The sequence below is a fragment of the Paroedura picta genome, chromosome 3 (genome assembly GCF_049243985.1).
Source record: "Paroedura picta isolate Pp20150507F chromosome 3, Ppicta_v3.0, whole genome shotgun sequence".
Taxonomy (NCBI): Eukaryota; Metazoa; Chordata; class Lepidosauria; order Squamata; family Gekkonidae; genus Paroedura; species Paroedura picta.
In genome coordinates, this window is record NC_135371.1 from 132,420,401 (window position 1) to 132,441,697 (window position 21,297).

At 46.0% G+C, this 21,297-nt stretch overlaps 3 protein-coding genes across 8 annotated transcripts in view; 1 reads left to right on the forward strand and 2 right to left on the reverse strand.

Annotated features, from left to right (window-relative positions):
* The window catches only part of RAB37 (RAB37, member RAS oncogene family), a 98,069-nt gene that overhangs the window by 60,063 nt on the left and 16,709 nt on the right, over positions 1-21,297 (reverse strand). The gene's annotated exons all lie outside the window — the stretch shown is intronic.
* Positions 1-21,297, forward strand: part of CD300LF (CD300 molecule like family member f) — a 38,371-nt gene that overhangs the window by 11,404 nt on the left and 5,670 nt on the right. The window contains exons 1-4 of one of the 4 annotated variants that reach the window (XM_077327899.1): positions 646-831; positions 4,242-4,574; positions 15,752-15,845; positions 16,350-16,459. In XM_077327899.1, the coding sequence (XP_077184014.1) occupies positions 774-831; positions 4,242-4,574; positions 15,752-15,845; positions 16,350-16,459 (595 nt within the window). In that variant the 5' untranslated portion in view covers positions 646-773. Of the gene's footprint in view, positions 1-645; positions 832-4,241; positions 4,575-15,751; positions 15,846-16,349; positions 16,460-21,297 lie in introns of those variants that run through there. The other 3 variants (XM_077327901.1, XM_077327900.1, XM_077327902.1) reach the window with 3 other exon arrangements.
* Positions 9,278-13,257, reverse strand: LOC143832861 (uncharacterized). Its single transcript, XM_077327898.1, has 4 exons — positions 11,083-13,257; positions 10,443-10,526; positions 10,181-10,264; positions 9,278-9,901 (listed from the first exon to the last, which is right to left on the reverse strand). Exons 1-4 carry the CDS (start codon positions 11,702-11,704, stop codon positions 9,297-9,299), a joined length of 1,395 nt encoding a protein of 464 aa, XP_077184013.1. The 5' UTR covers positions 11,705-13,257; the 3' UTR covers positions 9,278-9,296.

Sequence of the window (21,297 nt, forward strand, 5' to 3'; positions counted from 1 at the left end):
GAAATTGAGTATCCAATTCCAGCTCCATATCTCTCAGTAAAGAATGAGATGTAACTTTCCACACAAAAATATCCCAAAGAGATTAGTTTTCCTTATCTGAGTTCCACAAGAAGGATGGAATGAGAGGGAAGAAAAGTCAAAAATTGGCCAAATACATTTTTCTTCAGTCTGTATCAGTATCATACACCACAAAATACACAGAAGTGGGAAGAAATCTACAGGCAATAAGAATCAAAATATACAGTTGTGCAACATGCATTCTAAACTGCTGATCAAGCATTTTAAACTTCTGATCATCTAAACTTCTGATCAAGATCACTTGCCAGATTTTCAAAACAAAGGCCTAGAACAGGGTTTTAAAGATGTTCTATATACTTGCTGTTATCTGTCAAGCTGGATTTAATCTTTAAAGTTGTCTGTTTTTCAGATATGTAACACACTTTGCATGCATTTTAACATAGAATATGAAGGGATACTTTTACAACTAAAAACAAAGTAGCACATGGCCATACACCTCTGAGCTGCGAAATGGTACACAGTGAAACCATATCTTACATTAAGACAGTTTGCCACCAACCCCACACCCCCTGGAATGACTAATGCTTTCAGCTGAGTAAAAGAAATGTGGTTGAGATGTTGGGAAAGGAAGGCAGAAGAACCGGAAACAGCCAGTTAGCACAACTGCGTTTAGTTGTACAAAAAGAAGAAAATGGGGTCATACAAAAGGAACAGTTCCCTGTTCACAGGACCTGATATGCTGTGAAACAGAAAGAATGTGGAGTATCATCATGCAATGGCTTCTTTATGCCTGTGCAATTCTTTTCATCCCAGGTGAGTAATTTATACATTTCTAAATCACTTGCAAAAGCTATGGGCACCATTAAGTCTCTACTGATTTATGGCTAGCCTTGTGAGAGGCTTTCAAGGCAAGTGAAAGGCACAAGGGGTTTGCCATTGTATTCCTCTGCGGAGCTTTCCTTAGTGGCTTTCCTTCCAAGCACTGATTCTGCTTAGCTTCTGAGATCTGACAAGATTGGGCTATAGCAGATTAGGCTATTTGATGAGATTCAGATATACCATGCTGTCTTCCCACCCTAACAAAGCCGCTCTCTCTTAAAAGAAAATAAAAGTTAATGGGTTTGTTCTGTAAGCCCTGAGGACGTGTTCTCAAAGTAGAGATGTAAAATTTGTGGAAATTTTGAAGCCATGGGGAGGGGGTGGTTCCTAGTGTTTTCTTAGGAGGGTGGAACAGACATTTTGGGAAATACTGAAACATACAAGTGATTACTTTCCTATTGAACCTAAACTTCTTATATTGATTGAGCAACATAAAACATGGCATTTATAACTTAGTCAGCATATTTTTTATGGAGTATAGAAGTATAAATATTTTTGTTTCATATAAGAAATATTGTAAGTATGCTCATTATTTGAGAATAAATTAAACTGGTACACGCTATCTTTATTTATTTATTTTCCATCTCAGAGGTAGGTAAAAAAATAAAATTTAAAGACAGAAAACAAATTCTGCAGTAAACAAATAAATGTGCATTCTCTGATCTTCTCTCACTGAGGGCCAAACTAGCAGGGTCGAACATGTGGATGCCATTACTATTTTAAAGATACCAGAACTGTAGATTCCTCATTATAAACTCAGAAGAACAAAAACAGGAATCACAAAGGCAAGGTTGTGCAGAATTTCCTCTCTGTATGTTTAATATTAGATCAAGACAAAGAGTCAACCAGAACGGGATCCTAGGTTACTCTTACCTGTCCTTGTCAGTGGTTGCTCCTCAACATATAGTTCTCCTATAAAGCTAATAATAATACATATCACATTGGCAGACGCTCATCACAGTATGATGTTTTCAAATCGTGAATGCAGAGGCATTTGCACAACCACTGAATCATGGATGTGGGAGTTTTGGGTAAACTTTCCTCCATCAGCCACCATTTCCTCTCCATTTCCTCCCAATGTGTCACTGGGGATGGTATCTGCCATTGTGATTGAGTACAATAATGTTAAAGCAAGCTGTTGCCATGATCTTCTTGTTTATTTCACTTTCTAGCTTCCATTTTTAAAAAGTAAGCCTCTAGCCCTTTTCATTTAATCTCTGTAATCTTTGTAATGTTGTTGCATGAGAGATAGATGGTAGTTTTCAATTTCCCCTCTGGGGGTGTAGCAAGTAAAACAGTGGGTACAGGGGGTTAAAGAAAAAAAGTGGGTTGCGCCTAGCAATACAGCACAAAACAACCAGGAAAACAATGCCAGATGATAAGTAATAGATTTATTTTATAGAGCCCCTACCCATTTCACTGCTGCATCAGGAGAAATCTATAAAAATGCCATTTTATATTTAATACAAATAATTGACAGACCCCATAGTGAAATTATCCCAAATTATCCAAACTGGGAGTCCAAGAAGAATGCATATAGAATTGTAGAATCACAGAGTTGGAAGGGTCCATACAGGCCATCTAGTCCAACCCCCTGCTCAACGCAGGATCAGCCCTAAGCATCCTAAAGCATTCAAGAAAAGTGTGTACCCAACCTTTGCATGAAGATTGCCAGCGAGGGGGAGCTCACCACCTCCTTGAGTGCTCTATCCATCCAGTGCTCTCCCAGCTGCATTGGCTCCAAAGATCCAGGGTTCTGGTTATAACCTTCAAAGCCCTAAATGGCCTGGGAGAAGATCAGCAGCACTTGAAAATGGGTTGTCACCATTGATACTGCACAGATCATCTTAAATGAATTTTAAATGAATTTTATTTTTTCTCTAATTAATTTATTGCATTTTAACCATTGCTTCTATGGAATGTTGCTAAAATGCCCTGAGCCGGCTCACCAGGTAGATGGTATAAAAATGAAATAAATAACTATCTACAGGACAACCTCTCTCACTGTGTTCCCTCCCAAAGAAGTATTCTGGTCTAGCGATCAGAATCTGTTTAGGGTTTCCCTAGCCTAAAAGGAATTACATTTATCACAATGAGGTCCAGGGCTTTCTGACTCTGGCCCCAGTCTGGTGGAACACCCTACCAAATGAGATCAGAACATGACAGAGATGTTCTGCCGGGCCTATGGCTGAGATGGGAAGGGTATATCCCAATTTCTGGCCTTACTAATGAAGAACCCACCCAATTTGAACATCACCAAAATAATATGCACATCCCCCCCCACCCCTGAAACACAAATGAAGTATTCAGCTAATGGGATGTATTTTAAGTATCTTAATTTAAATATTAATTGACAATTTTATTAATGATGATGTTATTTTTTAACCTTGTAAGCTGCTCTGAGCCTTCAGGAAGGGCAGCATATAAACAGAACTAATAATATAACAACAATAATAATACAATATTAAAAAGAGAGGTTCAAAATTGATGACAATATTATCATCAATATACCATGTAAGACAGATGAACTATACATTGGAAGTGAACTATCCATGAAAAAGTATAGTATAAATGAAGTAAAATACTGACCAGAACAGACATCGTGCTGTAACTATCCACAGCAAATGAAGTCTTTAGCAGTATGGAATGACAAAGCATTTTTTCTACTCTACAACAAGTAGCTGAACAGAAGTCCTAAATCAGAGTCTAATCCATGAGGTGCTAATTCTTTTAAATATAGGATTGTTAGGTTTATATAAACCCGCAAAATTGAAATCAGCAGGTCCATGTTGTTTTCCCATAAAATGCTGTATCAAAGGTGCCCCAAGTATTCTGCAAAATATGTTGCTCCTATGTTCCATTTGACACATTTTTTATTTTCTAGCTGTCTTCCCTACACATAACTTATTGCAAGAACATCTTACCGCAGATAATTTATCACCTGGCATTTTTTTCCTTCTTGTTTCGACCACAGGGGGTTGACAGAAGGAATATGGCATTGGCATGGGCAGGAGCTTTGAAAATGTTCACCTTCCAATCCAGATAGTTGGACTGTGTTCTTTCCAGAACAAATGTATTGAGTCAGGTTAGAGAAAGAAGGTACAAGGACATGGAAAGACTAGAAAGTTGTTGAGTAGAGGACAATGTCACATGGCTTCTCCAAACAAATGAATCCCAAAATACTGCTGTTTGGAAGCCAATGTGTATGTGGGGTGGGGGAACTCTAGAAAGATGTGGACCAGGTGGAAGAATTCAGTACTGGCCATAATTTTGGCCTGCCTTACTGTGCACTGGAATTCATTTCTAACTAAAAGGATGATGGTTGTTTTCTTTATTCTTTGCAGGTGGTTTCTCTGAATTACTGACCTGCCCCAGCACAGTGCGTGCGCCCTTGGGAGGGTCGCTGTCTATTTTATGCAATTACACAGATTATGCATCTTACAACAAATACTGTTGCAAAGGAGAAATTTGGCATTCTTGCGAAAAAATAATCACAACAAAGTCATCCCTGGTAGAGACACAGGGCAGAATCTCTATCAATGACAGTCGCAGCCTTCAGGCATTTAACATAATTATAGAGAACCTCACACTGGAGGATGAAGGGAAATATTGGTGTGGGATAGATAGGACATTGGCAGCTGATCCTAGTTATCCTATCTCGGTGGAGATCTTCAGAGGTAAGTTTTGAATTGTTTGGGACATATTTGAGAGTGTGAATATGCATAGTGAGCATACCCAATTTAGCTTCCATGGGTTTTTCCAGGAAGGAAATAAGTGGTCAGGCAACTTCCCTCCCATGCCTGCCAAGAGCCCTCCTTCAGCTTCTAGATCCGGGGTGGCTGAACTGTGGCTCTCCAGATATCCATGGACTACAATTCCCATGAGCCCCTGCCAGCACAGGTATTATCAATGGTCCCACATGTAATAGGGGCCATATCAGTACAGTATGTTTATTCGGTCGATTGACCCATATAAATAGGGGCCATATCTTTAAAAAGCAGGAAGCACGGGTGGATTCCACACAGCTGAGAATGTCTTCCTCAATGAACATTTTATATTGTTAATTTTGTCTGAGGAGGATAGCTTTGCATTCATAGAAACAGCAGCAACAGAAGAGCTGGGGGGTTTGTACCTTGTTTTTTACTATCCAAATGAGTCTCAAAGTGGTTTACAATTGCCTACCCTTCAGCAGGGAGAACTCAGAAAAGTTGATTGGCATAATTGTCAGTGAGAGGCAGGAATCTTGGTAAATTTTGACAGACCTAGATTCAGATTCTATCTCCTTCACACACTGAGAATTGATTCAAGTGTTAACCCACACAAAAACCCACCTCAAAACAGCCTTTCAGGATGCCGCTGTGAGATGGTATGTTTGAATGCACACCAGTTCAGTCATACACTGTTTTGACTGTCCAGCATAAACAGTTCCTCTCACACTTTTGTTATCACACTTATAAAGGCTGTACAATTCTGAAAGCCAGTTTAAGATAAAGTTTGTTAAAAGACTGCCTGAATGCTGGGGAATCAGAGGGCCATTTCGCACAGAGCTCAAAGTTGCTATTTGGTTGCCGTTTGTGAAAGCGCTACTTCAAGTAGCGAAATGTAACTAGCCGTGCCCGTAACGCACAGCTGCGGTTTTTGCGGAATTTGGCACTTTCACTTCTCGCCACTTTCGTAACCCACAGGCTTCCGGTTCTCCGTCTTATCGCTACAAAGGAGGTCCCTTTTTAGCGCTTCTGGCCTCCCGTGCCCGTCAATCAAACTGCAGGCACACCTTTGACCTCGACCCTAAAGCCGAACTTGTCGGGGTCCCCTTTTTTTTAAAAAAACCCAGGAAACCCCGTAGCAACGCGTTATCGTCCGATCATTGGCGCCCTTGGAACGTGTTTTCTATTGTTTTCTAGGAACCAGATGCATTGACATGTTTGATTGGTTAATCCCCGCCCACAGTACACGCCCACAGGTTACCTGCTTATATGCACCTGGGCAGACACGCGGTCGGCCTCACTCTTTTGTTTGCGTAGCCTACTGCCCGCAGCACAGGTCAACGTTGCAATGGAGAGGCTTATTTTTCAATTGCTGGCTTACATGCTCGCGGTGCTCCAGCGCATGAATACCGCCTTGTCGCGTCGGACGTCTGCTATCGCGGAGTACCGAGAACGGGTGCCCGGAACGCTGACCAGCAGCAGAAGACGTTCTGTAAGGGTAACCATGGCGGCCAAGAAACGCTGGCAAGCACTGGCAGAGGTCCGGTTCCCCAGACAGTTCTGGGTGGACGAACGATCCTCTGACTGGTGGGAGAATTTTGTGTGGACTCGCTGGGATGATGACCACTGGATTGCCAACTTCAGGATGTCGAGGGGGACATTTTTTGAACTCGTGGAGGCTCTACGTGGACGCATGGAGAGGCAAGTCACTGGCATGCGGCGCCCCGTTCCAGTTGAAAAAAGGGTGGCTGCCGCATTGTGGTACTTGGCCACCCCTCAGTACTTCCGGACAGTAGCCCAGCAATTCGGACTCGGAGTCACTACGGTTGGCGATATCCTTAAGGAGTTCTGCCTCGCCATGGAGGCGGAATTGTTCAGCAAAGTCGTGTGCCTCGGAGACCGGCTTGGAGCGGTGAGTGTCATTCTATCCCCTTTGCCCTTTAAATTTTTTTTCTTGTTTGACAGGTCAGCAACGAAGACGCGATACACCCCACGCTGACATGCAATGGCTTATATTCTTTTCTTTCCCTTATTCCAGAGTATGGACGGGTTTGCCAGGCTTGGATTCCCGCATTGTTTTGCGGCCGTCGATGGAAGCCACATCCCTATCCGTGCCCCCGGGGGAAGCATAAAAGAGTACGGGAACAGGAAGGACTTTTGCTCTGTTCTCCTGCAAGGAACAGTGGACTTCTCCGGCCGGTTTATCGATGCCGAGGTGGGGTGGAGTGGCAGGAGGCATGATGCCCTTGTTTTCAGGGAATCCAACCTCAGGAAAGCCATGGACGAAGGGGTCTTTGTTCCAGGAAACCCCACCGCCACCATTGAGGGCGTGCGTGTGCCGCCGTTGGTGCTCGGGGACGGAGCCTACCCAATACGACGCTGGCTCATGACTCCCTACAAGCGGCCAAGGACAGACGTGCATAGCCACTACAACCTCACTCACTCCCGGGCAAGGAATGTAGTGGAGCGTGCCTTTGGACGTTTGAAGTCCCGGTTCCGTTGCCTGATGTCCCGACTACACGTGCATATAGACAATGTGACTCCGCTGATCATCGCGTGTGTCATTTTGCACAACATATGCGAGGACAAGGGACATAACATCCCCTTCCCTGTGGATGAACCTGATCCTGTTGTCCTTGAGGACACACAAGACATCCCTGAAGCAAGGAGAAGAAGAATCTATGCAGAGGGGTGCAAGGTTCGGGACGCCATAGCCACCCACATCTACAGAAACAGGAGGCGTGTTTAATTGTTTTTCCCACTCTCTTGTTGGTGAATAAAGTTTTGTGTTATTTGTTTAACCTTGTCTTGTGCGGTTTGTGTACTTTGCCAGCAAAAAAACGGGGATTCTCTGGTCCAAAAGCACTTTGACAGCCCTAAATGCTAACTCCCAACTGAAATTGACAAACACAATACGGAAGCGCTGAATGGGGAAAGTTCGGGGAGGCGGGTAGCCAGGAAGTATTGGCGACCCCTGTCAAACCGGAGGATCAATCCACTTATGTTCCAATGAATAATTTTATTGGTGGGCAGCTTTGATACATTTAAAAAACGGGGTGGTCTATCGGAGCAACGCACGTTCGTTCCCTAACCGTCATTCCGAAGATGCCGAAGCCACGGAAGGGCTCCTTCTGGCAGCGCGCCGAGGCTGAGGCACTTCTGGAGCTTGTGCTCCAATCGAAAAGTGTTGGCCGCCTTATGGCCAGCACCCACTGCCACACCAAGGGTGCTTACCTGGTGTTGGCTTCAAAGCTGAGGGAAAGGGGCTACGTCCGGACCTGGGAGCAGGTCCGGACAAAATTCAAGCGCCTTAAGCTGGACTTCCTAAACAGTCTGGAACAGTGGGGGGGGATCCCGCAGCCAAGTGGGAGGACGGTCTTCCACGACCAGATGGTAAAAATATGGGAGAAGGCTGGGAAGCCCCCCCTGGACATGAGGAGGCATATGGGTGAGTGCTGCCCTCGTTGTGTTTTACCCTTAAACATGCATGGAATGACTAGCTGCCTCTTTCCCCTACTGTCCCCAATGAAATTCGAGAAAGTATTTAGATGCTGTCAACCCCCTCAGACTTAGCCAGCCAGTACTGTAGAACCACTTTGGTTATGCGCTTAGACTCTAACTGTGGTGTGTCCACCAGCTGTGTTTCATCTCTGTTTTGTGTGCTTTTAATTATGATTTGTCTTTTTCTTTGCCCAGCCACACAATCACCATCCAAGCTGGCAACAGCACCTGAGCGTGAGGAGGGGGAGGAAGAGGGACCTTCCACCTCGGGACAGGCTGCAGGTGAGAGTTTTATGCCTGTGCGGGAGACCCATGTGTGTGTACCCCCATGGAGCCATATGGGAGCCTGCTGTGATGCTCCCATTTGAAGTGTTATTAAATTCTTTGTTTGATTTCTATAGCTGAAACTGTGGAGGCAAGGCTGCGTGCGATGGAGGCCAGAGTTACTTCCCTGGAGGCTCAAGTGGCAGAGCTGAAAGGGGAGATTGAGCAGCAAAGGCAACAGAGGGAGGCGGAAGAACGTAGGTTATGTTCCCCACTGCCCAACTCTTCTCACACTGTGGCTAAGGCCACTTAAAAGTGTATGCATGTAAACTAAAGAAATTTGAAAATATGTGTGGCACTAATGTGTACTTTTTCTCCCTCCCCACACAGTTAAGAAGAAGGAGGATGAGGACCTCTTCCGCCGCAAAGTCCGGGGGTCCGTGGGAAGGTTGAGCAGGAGAGTGAGGGAGATGGAAGGGGCTGGGGAGGGGAGCGGTGGGACCTGAGTTTTGTTTCCTGTTTGTGTTTTGGGGTAGGGGTTGGGGGGGGGGCTCCAAGTTTCATTCCCTAATGTTTTTCCCCTGTTAAATGTATAGTTTTGTTAAAAAAAATAGGTTTTCCAGGGGGGTGGGGGGTGGTGGTGCTGGTGGGGCTCCAAGTTTCATTCCCTAATGTTTTTCCCCTGTTAAAATGTTTTTTAAAATAAAATGTTATTGCAAATTTTATAACAAGACTCCAGTGTGACTTCTTAAACTCGCACATATTTAACCCCACACCACACTCCTAAAACTCCTTGAACTAACACCCCTCCAACCTCCAACCCACACAGCAGTACCACAATATAGACAATCACTAGAGAGGCCGCTTTCGGCCTTGCAGATTCTACAGTAGGGTACACAGAGACAGAGTCAAAAATATAAACTTTATTCAACAAACAACAAAACACAGATAACATGAAATAGAAAAAGTGGGCAAAACTAGGAGGGGGAGTACTTGTCTGCTGGTTTTATTTTCCTCTTTCCGAGAATAGTCCTCCTTCGTGTTTGGGTGGAGGCATTCTGAGAGGGAGTCGGTGGGGTGGGTGCTGGAAGTGGTGGTGTTGGTGTGGGTGGTGGTGGGGGTGGTGGTGTGGGTGGTGGTGGGGGTGGTGGTGGGGGTGGTGGTGGGGGGGGCGGGGGCGATTTGTGGAGGGTAGGCCCTTTCCATGACCACTACAGCCCTCTCCATGAGTCTCCTTATCAGTCGCACCTCCTCCACGCCTTCGCGTAGGATTTGGTTTGTCTCTCTAAGGACTGCCCTCAATTTTCTCCCCTCCTGGGCAATGAGTGTGAGCATGGCTTGGTCAGCGGCAGCGGCACGCCGTGACTCCTCATAGCAGTGCTCAAGGAGCCTCTCTCCCACGCTTGTCAAGACGGAGACGCGCCTCAGCCTGCCGCGTTCCCTCGTAAGCCTCTCCTCTGCTGGGAGCGCACCTCTAGGTGGTGGGCTGCCTGGAGCCAGGGGTGGTTCCTCCTCCTCATCTGAAAGAACCTCTGTTGGCAAAAAATGAGAAACAAAACTGTTAGTGACATCAATAAAGTCAAAACACACCATGGTGGACATGGTGTTCTTTTTTGTCCCCGTGTTTTCCTGCCAAGAATTTAAACAATCCCCGGCGAGCACATGGCTATTGTTTGTTTGCCCATGGTGTGCTTTTACTTTTGCCTACTTTCACAGCAGGACTCTCAACAATTAAAAGGGAGCACATGGTTAGTGCCTAGCGACATTGTCCTGCAGCTATGGCTCGAAAGGAACAGGTCATGCACGCTCACCATCTTGAATCTGTATCCGCCTGCGCCGTGCAGGAGGTCCAAGCAACCCAGGCTGTTCCTCCTCCTGTGTTCCGGGTATGAAATCTGCAAAAAAAGGAAAAAAAACAGATCTAGGACCAAAGGGTGGCAAAGCCAGCTTCAAAGGCTACACCAGCAACGCAGAGGGACTCTCTTCTTTCTCTTAGCAGTGCTGCTGCCCTGCACAAACAGAAAAGCACAAAGCAGTCAAAACAGCCCCCCCCCTATTTTAACTAATACTTACCAATGTTAGTTGATGCCCCCGAATCACTATCCACGTCAGGTGCTGCTGGAGACTCGAGGGGCCCCGTCCCTGGCAACTGTGTCTCTGTGGACAAGAGCAGAAAATAGTGAAAAATGAGCAAGCATACACCATGAACCACAAAGCAAGCTCCCAAAGTAGTGAGCCAAAGTACTGCAGAAGGCCTATGGGCGAGGCATGCAGCAAATATTTTGGGGCTGTTGGTTAAACATGACCGTTTCAAATACTAACCACATCAAGCACTCCACAGCCAACCATCTTTTAAAATCTTTTAAAAATTAAAATTAAATTATAAAATTAAAACCGTTTCAAATAGTAAACACAGCAAGCACTCCACAGCCTACCATCTTTTAAAATCTTTTAAAAATTAAAATTAAATTATAAAATTAAAACCGTTTCAAATAGTAAACACAGCAAGCACTCCACAGCCTACCATCTTTTAAAATCTTTTAAAAATTAAAATTAAATTATAAAATTAAAACCGTTTCAAATAGTAAACACAGCAAGCACTCCACAGCCTACCATCTTATGCGTTGCAACGAACTGACGAGAAAACGATGGCCAAACGTCAGAACACACATTTGCTCAAAAGGAAATATAAAATAAAAATAAAATCACTTACCGGAGGCAAGGGGCGTTTGCTCAGGAGCCTCCTCTGGCTCCCCAGGAACGATGGCGATGAGGTCCAGCGTTACCGATTCCGCGGCTCGTTGCTGGACGGGGGGTGGAGGGCGAAAGCTGGACGAGGTGCCCTCGCCGGGATCCTCCTCAGCGGGTGGTTCCTCGACCGGGGCAGCCGGCTTCCGAACCACCTTAAGGCTCCGGCCGACGCGCTTCGGCCTGCCGGATCCTTCCCCGTCTCCGTACAGCTGGCGCTGCTCCTCGAAGTAGGGGCAGGTAACCTTCTCGTTGCCGGAACCCTTATTATGGTTCACGGCACGCATATACTCTGCCCTCATTGTCTTGGTCTTCGACCGGCATTCAAGGCCGGTCCTGTTGTGGCCCAGGGCGCGCATCTTAATGGCCACTTGTTCGAATACCTCCCTATTCCTGTGGGAGGACTGGAACGCGTCCTGGATTTTCTCCTCCGAGAAAATCCCGATCAGGTCCCTGATCTCCGCGTCCCTCCAAGTTGGGCCACGGCCGGTTGCAGGGACGGACGAGGCTTGAGAAGACGATTCCATGTTGCTTTCGCTGGTAGCTGAGCAAAATGGTGGTGGAAGGTGCAGGGTGCAACGGATCATATACCTTCCCGCACACAAAGACAAAGGGACTAGCCGGCTCCTGATTGGTAGAGGGCAGTAGGGGACACGCGCATTGGCCACATTAGGTCACATGTCACGTTCAAAACTCCTCGCGCGGGAACAGGATCTGCTCCTAATGGCCAGATTGGCGCCCTTGTTGTTTGACTTAACGCATGCGCTGATTCGTTTACACGAGAGAAGAGCAGTTTGAACATGCAGCGGGAGCCATTTTAGGAAAATGTCCGCCATTACACAAACGCATGCCGGTGTTCAACCGAGAGCAAGTGCGGCAGTACTCGGCAGTTCCCCAATAATATTCACCAGCCACAGCATAAATCAACCAAACATGACATGTTACTGGCGTACGTTCGTTGGCACGCTCAGAGGAATGTTTTTTAAAATGAACGGGGGACGGCGACTCCGCTTGCCGGAGGTATAGCTGCCAATGGAAGGGGTTGTCCGCACCCAAGCACAAGCACGCACCGGGAACCACACAAAGACCCACTACACATAAGCCGCCCCTCATGATATCACCACGAATCATGTCTATTGAACCCCTCTAAGCTAAGCAGGAGACTGCGAGCGGCGACCGTTCGTTGGCACGCTCAGAGGAAAATTTTTTAAAATGAACGGGGGACGGCAACTCCGCTTGCCGGAGGTCTAGCCGCCAATGGAAGGGGTTGTCCGCACCCAAGCACAAGCACGCACCGGGAACCACACAAAGACCCACTACACATAAGCCGCCCCTCATGATATCACCACGAATCATGTCTATTGAACCCCTCTAAGCTAAGCAGGAGACTGCGAGCGGCGAATGTTCGTTGGCACGCTCAGAGGAGAATTTTTTAAAATGCTCCCTGTACGTTGACTCCGCTAGGACTGGCCGATGGTAGACGGGGTTTTAAGCTTTGGCCAAATTTAGGGAACGTGACGGTGTGTGCCACTGTGCTTGTGAAAAACTCTTGTGGTGTCCGGGCAGAATTTCCTAAAGTGATCGTGCTTGAAAGCCAGTCGCTGTCCCGTTGCCTCGTAGATCCCCGCTCGCTCGGAGAAAAAAAAAATGGCGAACAGTTCGCCGGAAGTTTCGAGGACAGGCTCGGGAGGAGGGACTTTGAAGAACCCGCAACAATGGTAACGCACAGGTCTTTAGCGCTACTGTTGCAGATTGGTTGCAGGAGTGTATCGCTATCCGGAGGGTGAATCCAGTTTTCTGGATTCCCCTAAAAGCGCTACAACGAAGCGCTTTTGGCGGGTCGGTTTCAGGATTGTTGCAGATCGTTAACGACGTCGTGCGTTATGGCAAATTAGTAGCGTTTTCAATCAGCAACCATTGTGCTATTTTTAAGCCGTGGGAAATGCCCCAGAGAGTTATGGGGTGGGTTCCAACAGAAGATGCTGATGTTTGTGGATCTTCTCCACTTTCTCCTGTTGCTGCCCACCATTGACAGTCCTGTCCTGCAGGACTTGCATGAAGTAATGGGTCAGGATGCTGTAGTTAATGGTGGAGGAAAAACCACCCCTTCCTGCATATTCCATCAGTGGAACTCATGTCCCCAAGAAACAACTTTTCTGAAATCAAGAATGGGTCTTAAGAGTAGGGAAAGAGGAAAAGGCCCATGACCTTTCCACAAAGATTTGGAGATCATTGTGGGATTCCTAACATTTACCTTCAGTGTGTGTGTGTGGGGGGGGGGCACTTACCTATAATTCATATTTTCAGACTCAGACTTTGTTCTTGGAATATTTAGTGAAAGATATCATACTTATTTGCCTTCAGTCCTGCCTGCTTTTCACATCTGAATCAATGTCAGTAGTGATATTTTCTAACTTAGTTTTTGTAAAAAAAAATGTGTTATCTGAGGTGGAGCTCTGATTCAAACAATAATGCAAGCAACTTCCCCCTGTCTCACTTTTAACAGAAGTGAAGATGTCAGCAGTTCATCTCACAGAATAGAAACTGCAATCTCAAGCAAGTCTCCAGCCCCATAAGAAGACCATACATGTGAACCATTATTTGCATGTGTGAACAGGGTGACAGAACTTTTAAACAAGATCTTAGAAGCTGCCCTATGATAGTTATGGTGATGGTAAAAATGGGATTGATCAAGAGATTGATTTTGATAATTCTTGGAGAACAGGTGAAGGACAGGGAAAGGTTGGAAATTTGATTAGAGGACAATGCCACATGGAAAAATGGGATTGATCTTGACAATTCTTGGAGAATGGGTGAAGTGCCAGAAGATTGGAGGTGGGAAAATGTCCCCATCTTCAAGAAAGAGAAAAAGGAGGATCTGGGTAACTACCAGCCTGTCAGCTTGATGCCTATAGCTGGCAAAATTTTAGAACAAATCATCAGTCAGTCCTTGAGCAGAAAAATCAGATGCAGCATTATAGGATGAGGGAGACTTGTCTTGGTATAGTGGTGTGTGCGGAAAGGATCTAAAGGTCTTAGTAGACTATACACTAAACATGAGCAGTGTGACTCGATGGCTAAGCAGGCAAATGGGATCTTAGTCTGTATCAAAAGAACTATATTGTTCAGATTGCATGAGATGATGATACTGCTTTACTCTGCTCTGGTTAGACTTCACTTAGAGAGTCCTGTGTTCAGTTTAGGGCATCACAACTGAAAAAGGATGTAGACAAACTGGTGTGCATCCAGAAGAGGGCAATGAAAATTTTGAGGGGTTTGAAGACCAAGACATATGAGGAAAGGCTGAGTGAGCTTGGTCTGTTTAACCTGGAGAGAAGATGACTAAGAGATGACATGATACTCATCTTCAAGTACTAGTAGGGCTGTCACATAAAGGATGGAGCAGAGTTGTTTTCTGTTGCCCCAGAGGGTCAGACCAGAGCCAGTGGGTTGAAATTAATTCAAAAGAACTTTCAGCTAAACATCTGGAAGAAGTTCCTGACAGAGCAGTTCCTCAGTGGAACAGACTTCCTTGGGAAGTGGTGGGTTCTCCTTTGGAAGTTTTTAAGTAGAGGCTAGATGGCCACCTGACAGAAACGCTGATTCTGTGAACTTAGGCAGATTGTAAGAGGGTGGGCAGAAGGGATTGTGTCAGTGCTTGGCTAAGCTGCCCTCCGTTCCGACTTCCGTGGGACACTCCCACCTTTGAGGACATTGTCCCATGTCCTGTCCGGGTCTTCAAAGGTCTCGTTAGCCGCAGCTAGCAGCCAGCGGCTAGTCTTGGCGCAGCTCAGTGTGGCTCTGCCCGGCCCTGGCTGCCCCACCATGAGGCAAGGTCCACAGCGGCGGCAGAGCAGCCAGCCTGGCCTGGGCGGGAAACCAACAGGCTCACAGGAGAAAAAGGAAGGGGCTGGTGCTTTCGTTTTTGGCGGCTGGCCTGCGCCCAGAAACTTGACCAGGAAGCGGGTCTGCGGCAGGGGAAAGGATCCGAGGGGAAAGGGCTCTTGCCAGGGGGGGGGGAGTTCAGCACAAAGTCCTGCTTTTCCTGTGAGCGCGACAGGACGAGACCTGTGCACTCGGGAGGTGCGCGCACCAGATGGATCCTTGAAAGTGGCGACAATGAGACCAGTCGGAGGGAGGGGGTCCAGCTGGGCCTGGGCCGCCATGTCTGCCTACATAACCTTCGGGCCGGGCTGGCCCCCTTCCGGGTGTCGCGCTTCCGGGTGTCCCGCTTTATCTTTTTAAAAATCTGGACACCTTATGCTTGGCTCTTGTCACCATTTCTTCTATGCTCAGGGAAATGCTGATCACTACTTTGAGATCAGAAGGTGAATTTCTTCCAGACCAGATTGGCTAGGGATTTTGTTCTTTTTTTTGGGGGGGGTGGATATCACCTGGGCATGGAATTGGAGTTACTGTGGTGGGCAAGTAGTTGTGAATTTCCTGCATTCTGCAGGGGGTTGGACCAGATGACTCTGGAGGTGCCTTCCAACTCTATGATTCTAGGATTCTATGAGTAATCCATGGACTCGGGGCATCTTGTGTATTTCTGATTACACAATTAAGACTAGACAAGTAGATGGAGAAATGATCTGTGTTAAAGACTCTATTCTGCCCTTTGCTTTCTGTTTCAGAACTCTTGCCTCCTACCACCACAGCAGCTGTAACTACTGGATATTTTTCCACAGTCCCTAATGACACCAAAGGACCGTCTGAGATCACTACACGGTAAGAACAGACATAAGAAATACAATAGATACATACAGGAATATTGAGGTACAGAATTTCAAGGCATGGAAGCCATAACTCCAATCACTTTGAAGAGTGCTACTAAGTTGACTGAAGGGGTGAAGCCCTTTTTCTATGAGGAGGGGCCAACGAGTCTGGGACTTGTCAGTTTAGGTGGAACAAAACATGAGGGGGGCATGGCAGATATTAAATTTTGCGTGGCTTAGAGAAAGAGCATAGATACAAACATTGATGATCTCTTTGGTGATTGCAGGAGCACTGAAGTAGCTTGCAGTGCATCAGCAGAAATAAAAAGAGAGAGGGAACTATTCCCCTTTGTTAGAGCACCCATTGATAGCTAAAAGGCTTCTCTATGAAGGGACACTCTGGGCTTTTCAGTTCCATCCAGTCACAGTGAATCTGTCATGTGGCACACAGGACGCTTTGTCCATCAAACAGGAGTGAGTGATCTCATACATACATTCTTCCCTTTTTTAATCCAAGCTCTCGTCCTCTCAACATCAGGCTCCTTCTACTGATTGTTCTTCTGGTGCTGGTGGTGGTTCTTTTAGTGGGAGGCCTGTTGGTGATGTGGAGGCTGAAGAAGCAAAAAGGTGAGTGGGCGGTTGAAGGTGGTACCTGCTTTGTCTTGTTTTCTTAGAAAGTCCTAAGACCCCTGCCTCCTAACACTCAATCTTTTTTCTAGTTCTTCCACATTCCCACTCACTTCACCTTTTCCATGTTCTAAAGTTCTTCAGACTAGCTAGAGCTTCTGTTAAAGTAAACCAAAGGCATCTGAGAGGATTTCAATTGCGGGTAGGGCTGAGATGCAGTTTGGGGGTTTCCCAGCCAAGGTATTGTGGTACCAAATGGTACTGTGAAGGCCCCTCAGTGGTACCGTGTCATGGGAGATTTCAAAATGGTGGCTGGGCAGAGATCTCCTACCCTGGCTCTGAACAAAGAGGGAAGGAAAAGTTTTAATTGTTAAGAAAAATTCTACCCTTATTTGGGAAGGTTGACCTGCCCTCTCCCAAAGTGGTCGACTGGCCTGGAGGGAGTGGGAAGGGAAGGGTCCCCGGATATTTAACTCTTTTACCGCCTGAGGTTCCTCTCACTTCCTGGAGGGCATGACAGAGAGGCATGGCCAGATGACAACACTTCCTGGTACCTCAAAGCCTGAAAAATATTTCAGCAGTACCTCCACAGTCAAAAGGTTGAAAAAGCTTGCTCTTACACTCTCAGAAGCACTTTCATTGGATGTAGTGCCTAACTTACTATTCCATTAATTAAGTAAACTTTGTCTCAGCACCTTTTGCTTTTCAAATCTCCTCTTGTTTTAGATTTCTGAAATCCAAACCTCACTGCTTTGTTTATTGAATATTTATTGACTTAAACTGTGTAATATACTTTGAGTCCCAGTGAGAAAAGCAGACTATAACATGAATGGGTCCTTCCTCCTCACTCATAATGATACATCAAGAGTGACATTAGGAATTTCTGTCCATACTAGATTCAAAGCCCGTTCCTAAGAACGGGCTTTGAAGGCCCCCCTCACTGCTGCCGTAGCCTCAGTGAGGTGGTGTGTGTGCTCAGCGGGCCCCGGGGATGCCGTTCCCAGCCCCCCCTGCCCCACCAACAGTGCAGCTTCCACTGGGCTCTCGGAGCAAGGCTGCCGCCTCTACAAGGCGTCAGGGCTGCTTGGCAGGCCCAGGGGAAGCCATCCCCAGCCCCCTTCCCTAGCGGCAAGGACAGCGGCCGGGCTGACTGCCTACTCACGGTGATAGGTGCGCCTTCTGGCCAGAGCTTTGGCTTGTGCTGGTGAGGGACCAGTCGGAAGACACTTTGCACCTTCTGATTGGGCCCTCACCTGACTGGTTAGAACTCTTGTGTTTCCAGGTGAGGAGCCAATCGCAAGGCACTTTGCGCCTTCCGATTGGGCCCTCACCTGACTGGTTAGAACTCATGTCTGTCCATGTGAGGGGCCAATCAGCCCCTCACCTGGACTGGCCCCACCTACTCTCCGCCCACTTACCCCTTAACCAAATATGATACCACTCACCAAGCAGTTCCAGATATATCAACCAACCAAGAGCTATGGGCCCTGCAAGGACTAATGCAGTTCCACACGGCCTGTAAGACGTAGCTCTTACACCAGGCTTTTGGTTGAGGCCAGCCAGAGAGGAGACATTGTTGGCCCCTCCTCCTAAATCATTCCCCAGAATCCCCCATCCGGGTAGCATTTCCCTTCTATTAGGTGTTGGTAGCTGGGGTGGTGGTGGTGGTTTTTAATTGCTTTTTAAATTATTTATTGTTTGAAACTTTATTCTGAAACCTGATGTTAACCGCCAGAAGTCAGCTAGCTGGGAGCGGCAGCCAGCAAGCCCAAAAAGATAGACAGACAAACATCATTTGAATTAATATTAATCTCAGTCACAGACTCCCTTTTTTCAATTCTCCAATTCCTTTTATGTAATCCCAGCTTTCTAGGAGCAGAAGAAATGGCCCTGCTCCACAGAAGCACTTGAGAACTTTCCCTGAGCCAACTTTCCCTGCCTCTCCTGGTTTTGTGGATGTTGAGAAATCCAGCTATTGAGAAACCTGATCCCCCTGGTCTTTTATGGTGCTTTTCTAATAATTCGCCCCCACTCTTCATCCTAGAGTTGCATTCGTTTTTGGACTTTAATTTTATTGAACATTTTACTTCGGAAAAAGTTTATGAACCTATTGGCTCTTGTAGCATAGAAGACATCCCACTTGAGAACTGGTATAGAGGAGTGCTAAGGTTGTGAAATCACTAGTTTAGTTGTAGTAGAAGATGAGCTGGTTTTTGTACCCTGCTTTTCATTACCTAAATGAGTCTCAAACCGGCTTACAATCGCCTTCCCTATCTTTCTCCACAGCAGACACCCTGTGAGGAAGGTAAGGCTGAGAGAACTCTAAGAGAACTGTGACTGGTTCAAGGTCATCCAACTGACTACATGTGGAAGAATAGGGAATCATACGTGATTCTCCATATTAGAGGCCACTGCTCTTAATGACTACACCAAGCTGGCTCTCAGGTAGTTCAAGTTTCACTTCAGCCAGGGACTCCATAGGTGGTCTTGATGAGGAAGCTGCTGTCTTTCTACCTTAGCCTGTCATTTGCACCACACAGGGCTCTTGTAAGACTCACTGTGGTGGTGCCTATGAATTGCTTCTGATAAATGATATATGAATGCTGCAAAATAAGCACTATAGCTAACAGCAAACTGGTTGGTCTGTGGGTGGATGATGAATGCTGTGAAAACTGTCAAGGTCACAAACTGTTAGGATCCCTGCATAGTTGGGGGACTCCCTAGAAAAAAGGCTTTGTAAATTAACCAAAAAGTGTGAAATATTTCAAAGAGATGACCTATTAATGACTGAAAAGACTTCAGAGGGATGCAATGTTGAGAACAGCTGACTGTCAGTTAAAGGGACAAAAAGGAATGGAGGGGAAATTTGCCTGCTCAAGCCCTTATCTAAGGCTATCATCCTTTGGTCATATTATTAGGTCATATTATTAGGTCATATTATTAGGTCATATTATTAGGATTTCTACACCCATTGAATGTTTACCTTACGTAGTTATATTCCGTCCTCTCCATATGATGTCTCCAACATCCAGTATCTGGGCAATAACCGGCTCGCTACATCCTCCATTTTAAAGCACAAGTTGGAGAATCGCATGAAGTGGATTCCCCAACCTATTTAGCTCTAGCTAAGGGAGAGCAACCAGCAGACAACCAGCAGAGGGAAGGTATGGAGGCGCAAATGTGCTAAATGCACCTGCCTTGTCCCACCCTCACACCCGCCTCCCTCTCCCTTGTTCTCAGGGATGGGAATGCCTTTTTAAAAAGGACTAACTTACTGGAGCAACTAACAGGCGGACAAGTGTGCAGGTGATGCTAGAAATAATTTTTTCCCAAAGTTGTAACACAAAGCATGCCTCTCTAAAGTCCCCTCCCCCCCAAAAAATAGGAATGAGATTAATTTTTAAAAGTATCAAGACGAGTGATTCCATAAGTGGTGACGTTCAAAAAGCACCATGCATCCTATAATTAGAGGCATAGGCGTTTAAACGGAGAGGTATGAATTAAAAAAAATAGTGGGCATCACGGGACCTTTAAACCATGGAGAAAGGGGACAGGTTGCCTGGATTGACAGACGGAAGAGAGTTGCATATAAATGAGTTGATCCCTTCCACCATTTCCAGCAGCAGTTGTGGAGGGTGAGAAATGCAAAAGGGTGGCAGACAAGAGTGAGACAGCAAGAAGAAGAGGAAGAAGAAGAGTAGGTTCTTATATGCTGCTTTTTCTCTACCTGAAGGAGTCTCAAAGCAGCTTACATTTGCCTTCCCTTTCCTCTCCCCACAACAGATGCTCTGTGAGGTAGGTGAGGCTGAGAGAGCCCTGATATTACTGCTCGGACAGAGCACCATTATCAGTGCTGTGTTAAGCTCAAGGTCACCCAGCTGGTTGCATGTGGAGGAGGAGCAGGGAATCAAACTCAGCTCATCAGTTTAGAAGTCCGCACTCCTAATTACTACACCAAGCTGGTGAGGAGGGGCTGGGTGGCGTGATAATATTTAGCACTATGCCATTCAGCTGGCATGATGCTATTTTTACCGATGTGCGGAAATGCACTATGTGAAGATAAAGAGTCACTGAAAAAGACAGTAATACTAGGAAAAGTTGAAGGCAGCAGAAAAAGAGGATGACCCAGCATGACTCTATCAAGGAAGCCACAGCTTTCTGTTTGAAAAGATCTGAGCAAGGCTTTTCATGACAGGATGCTTTGGAGGTCATTAATTCATAGGGTGACCATAAATTGGAAGCAACTTGATGGCCCTTCTCTCTCTCACACAAGCCCAGTTAGCTTAGGGGATCCTGGAAGGGGAGATTCTGAAGTAAAGTGAGATTTCCACATTGCTTCCCCTAGCAATTTATGAAGGACCCCCAGCTAGTTATGGGAGGGGTGAAAAATGCCAGCATGTTAACAGGTGTCCATTCTTAAAAGATAATGTGAGGATGTTTCTTATCATCTGTTTAAAATCTCTCTAGTGACTCCTTTTTGAGTCTGTTCATAGATTCGGGATCCTGTCTAATTGTTCTTCAATCAGTGGCCCCCACATCTGAAGTATACATAAATCAAAGCAAAATCCACTGCCCGTATTTGCATTTTTAAGTGTGAGTTGACTTTTAAGAGATAGAAAGAGGCTAAAAACAGGGGAGAAAAAGATATAGGTGAAAAGAAAAACACATAAAAGACAGCATGTGGAATTAAAAATTGTTGAGTTATACTACTGTTGGCTCCTGAATCTGAAAAAGTTATATTCAGCTATCATGAGAGACAGAACTCAGATACGTAAATTACAAGTACAGTATACAGGATTTAAAAATTGCTCACACACTTTTAGGTAGCCTCAGGGATT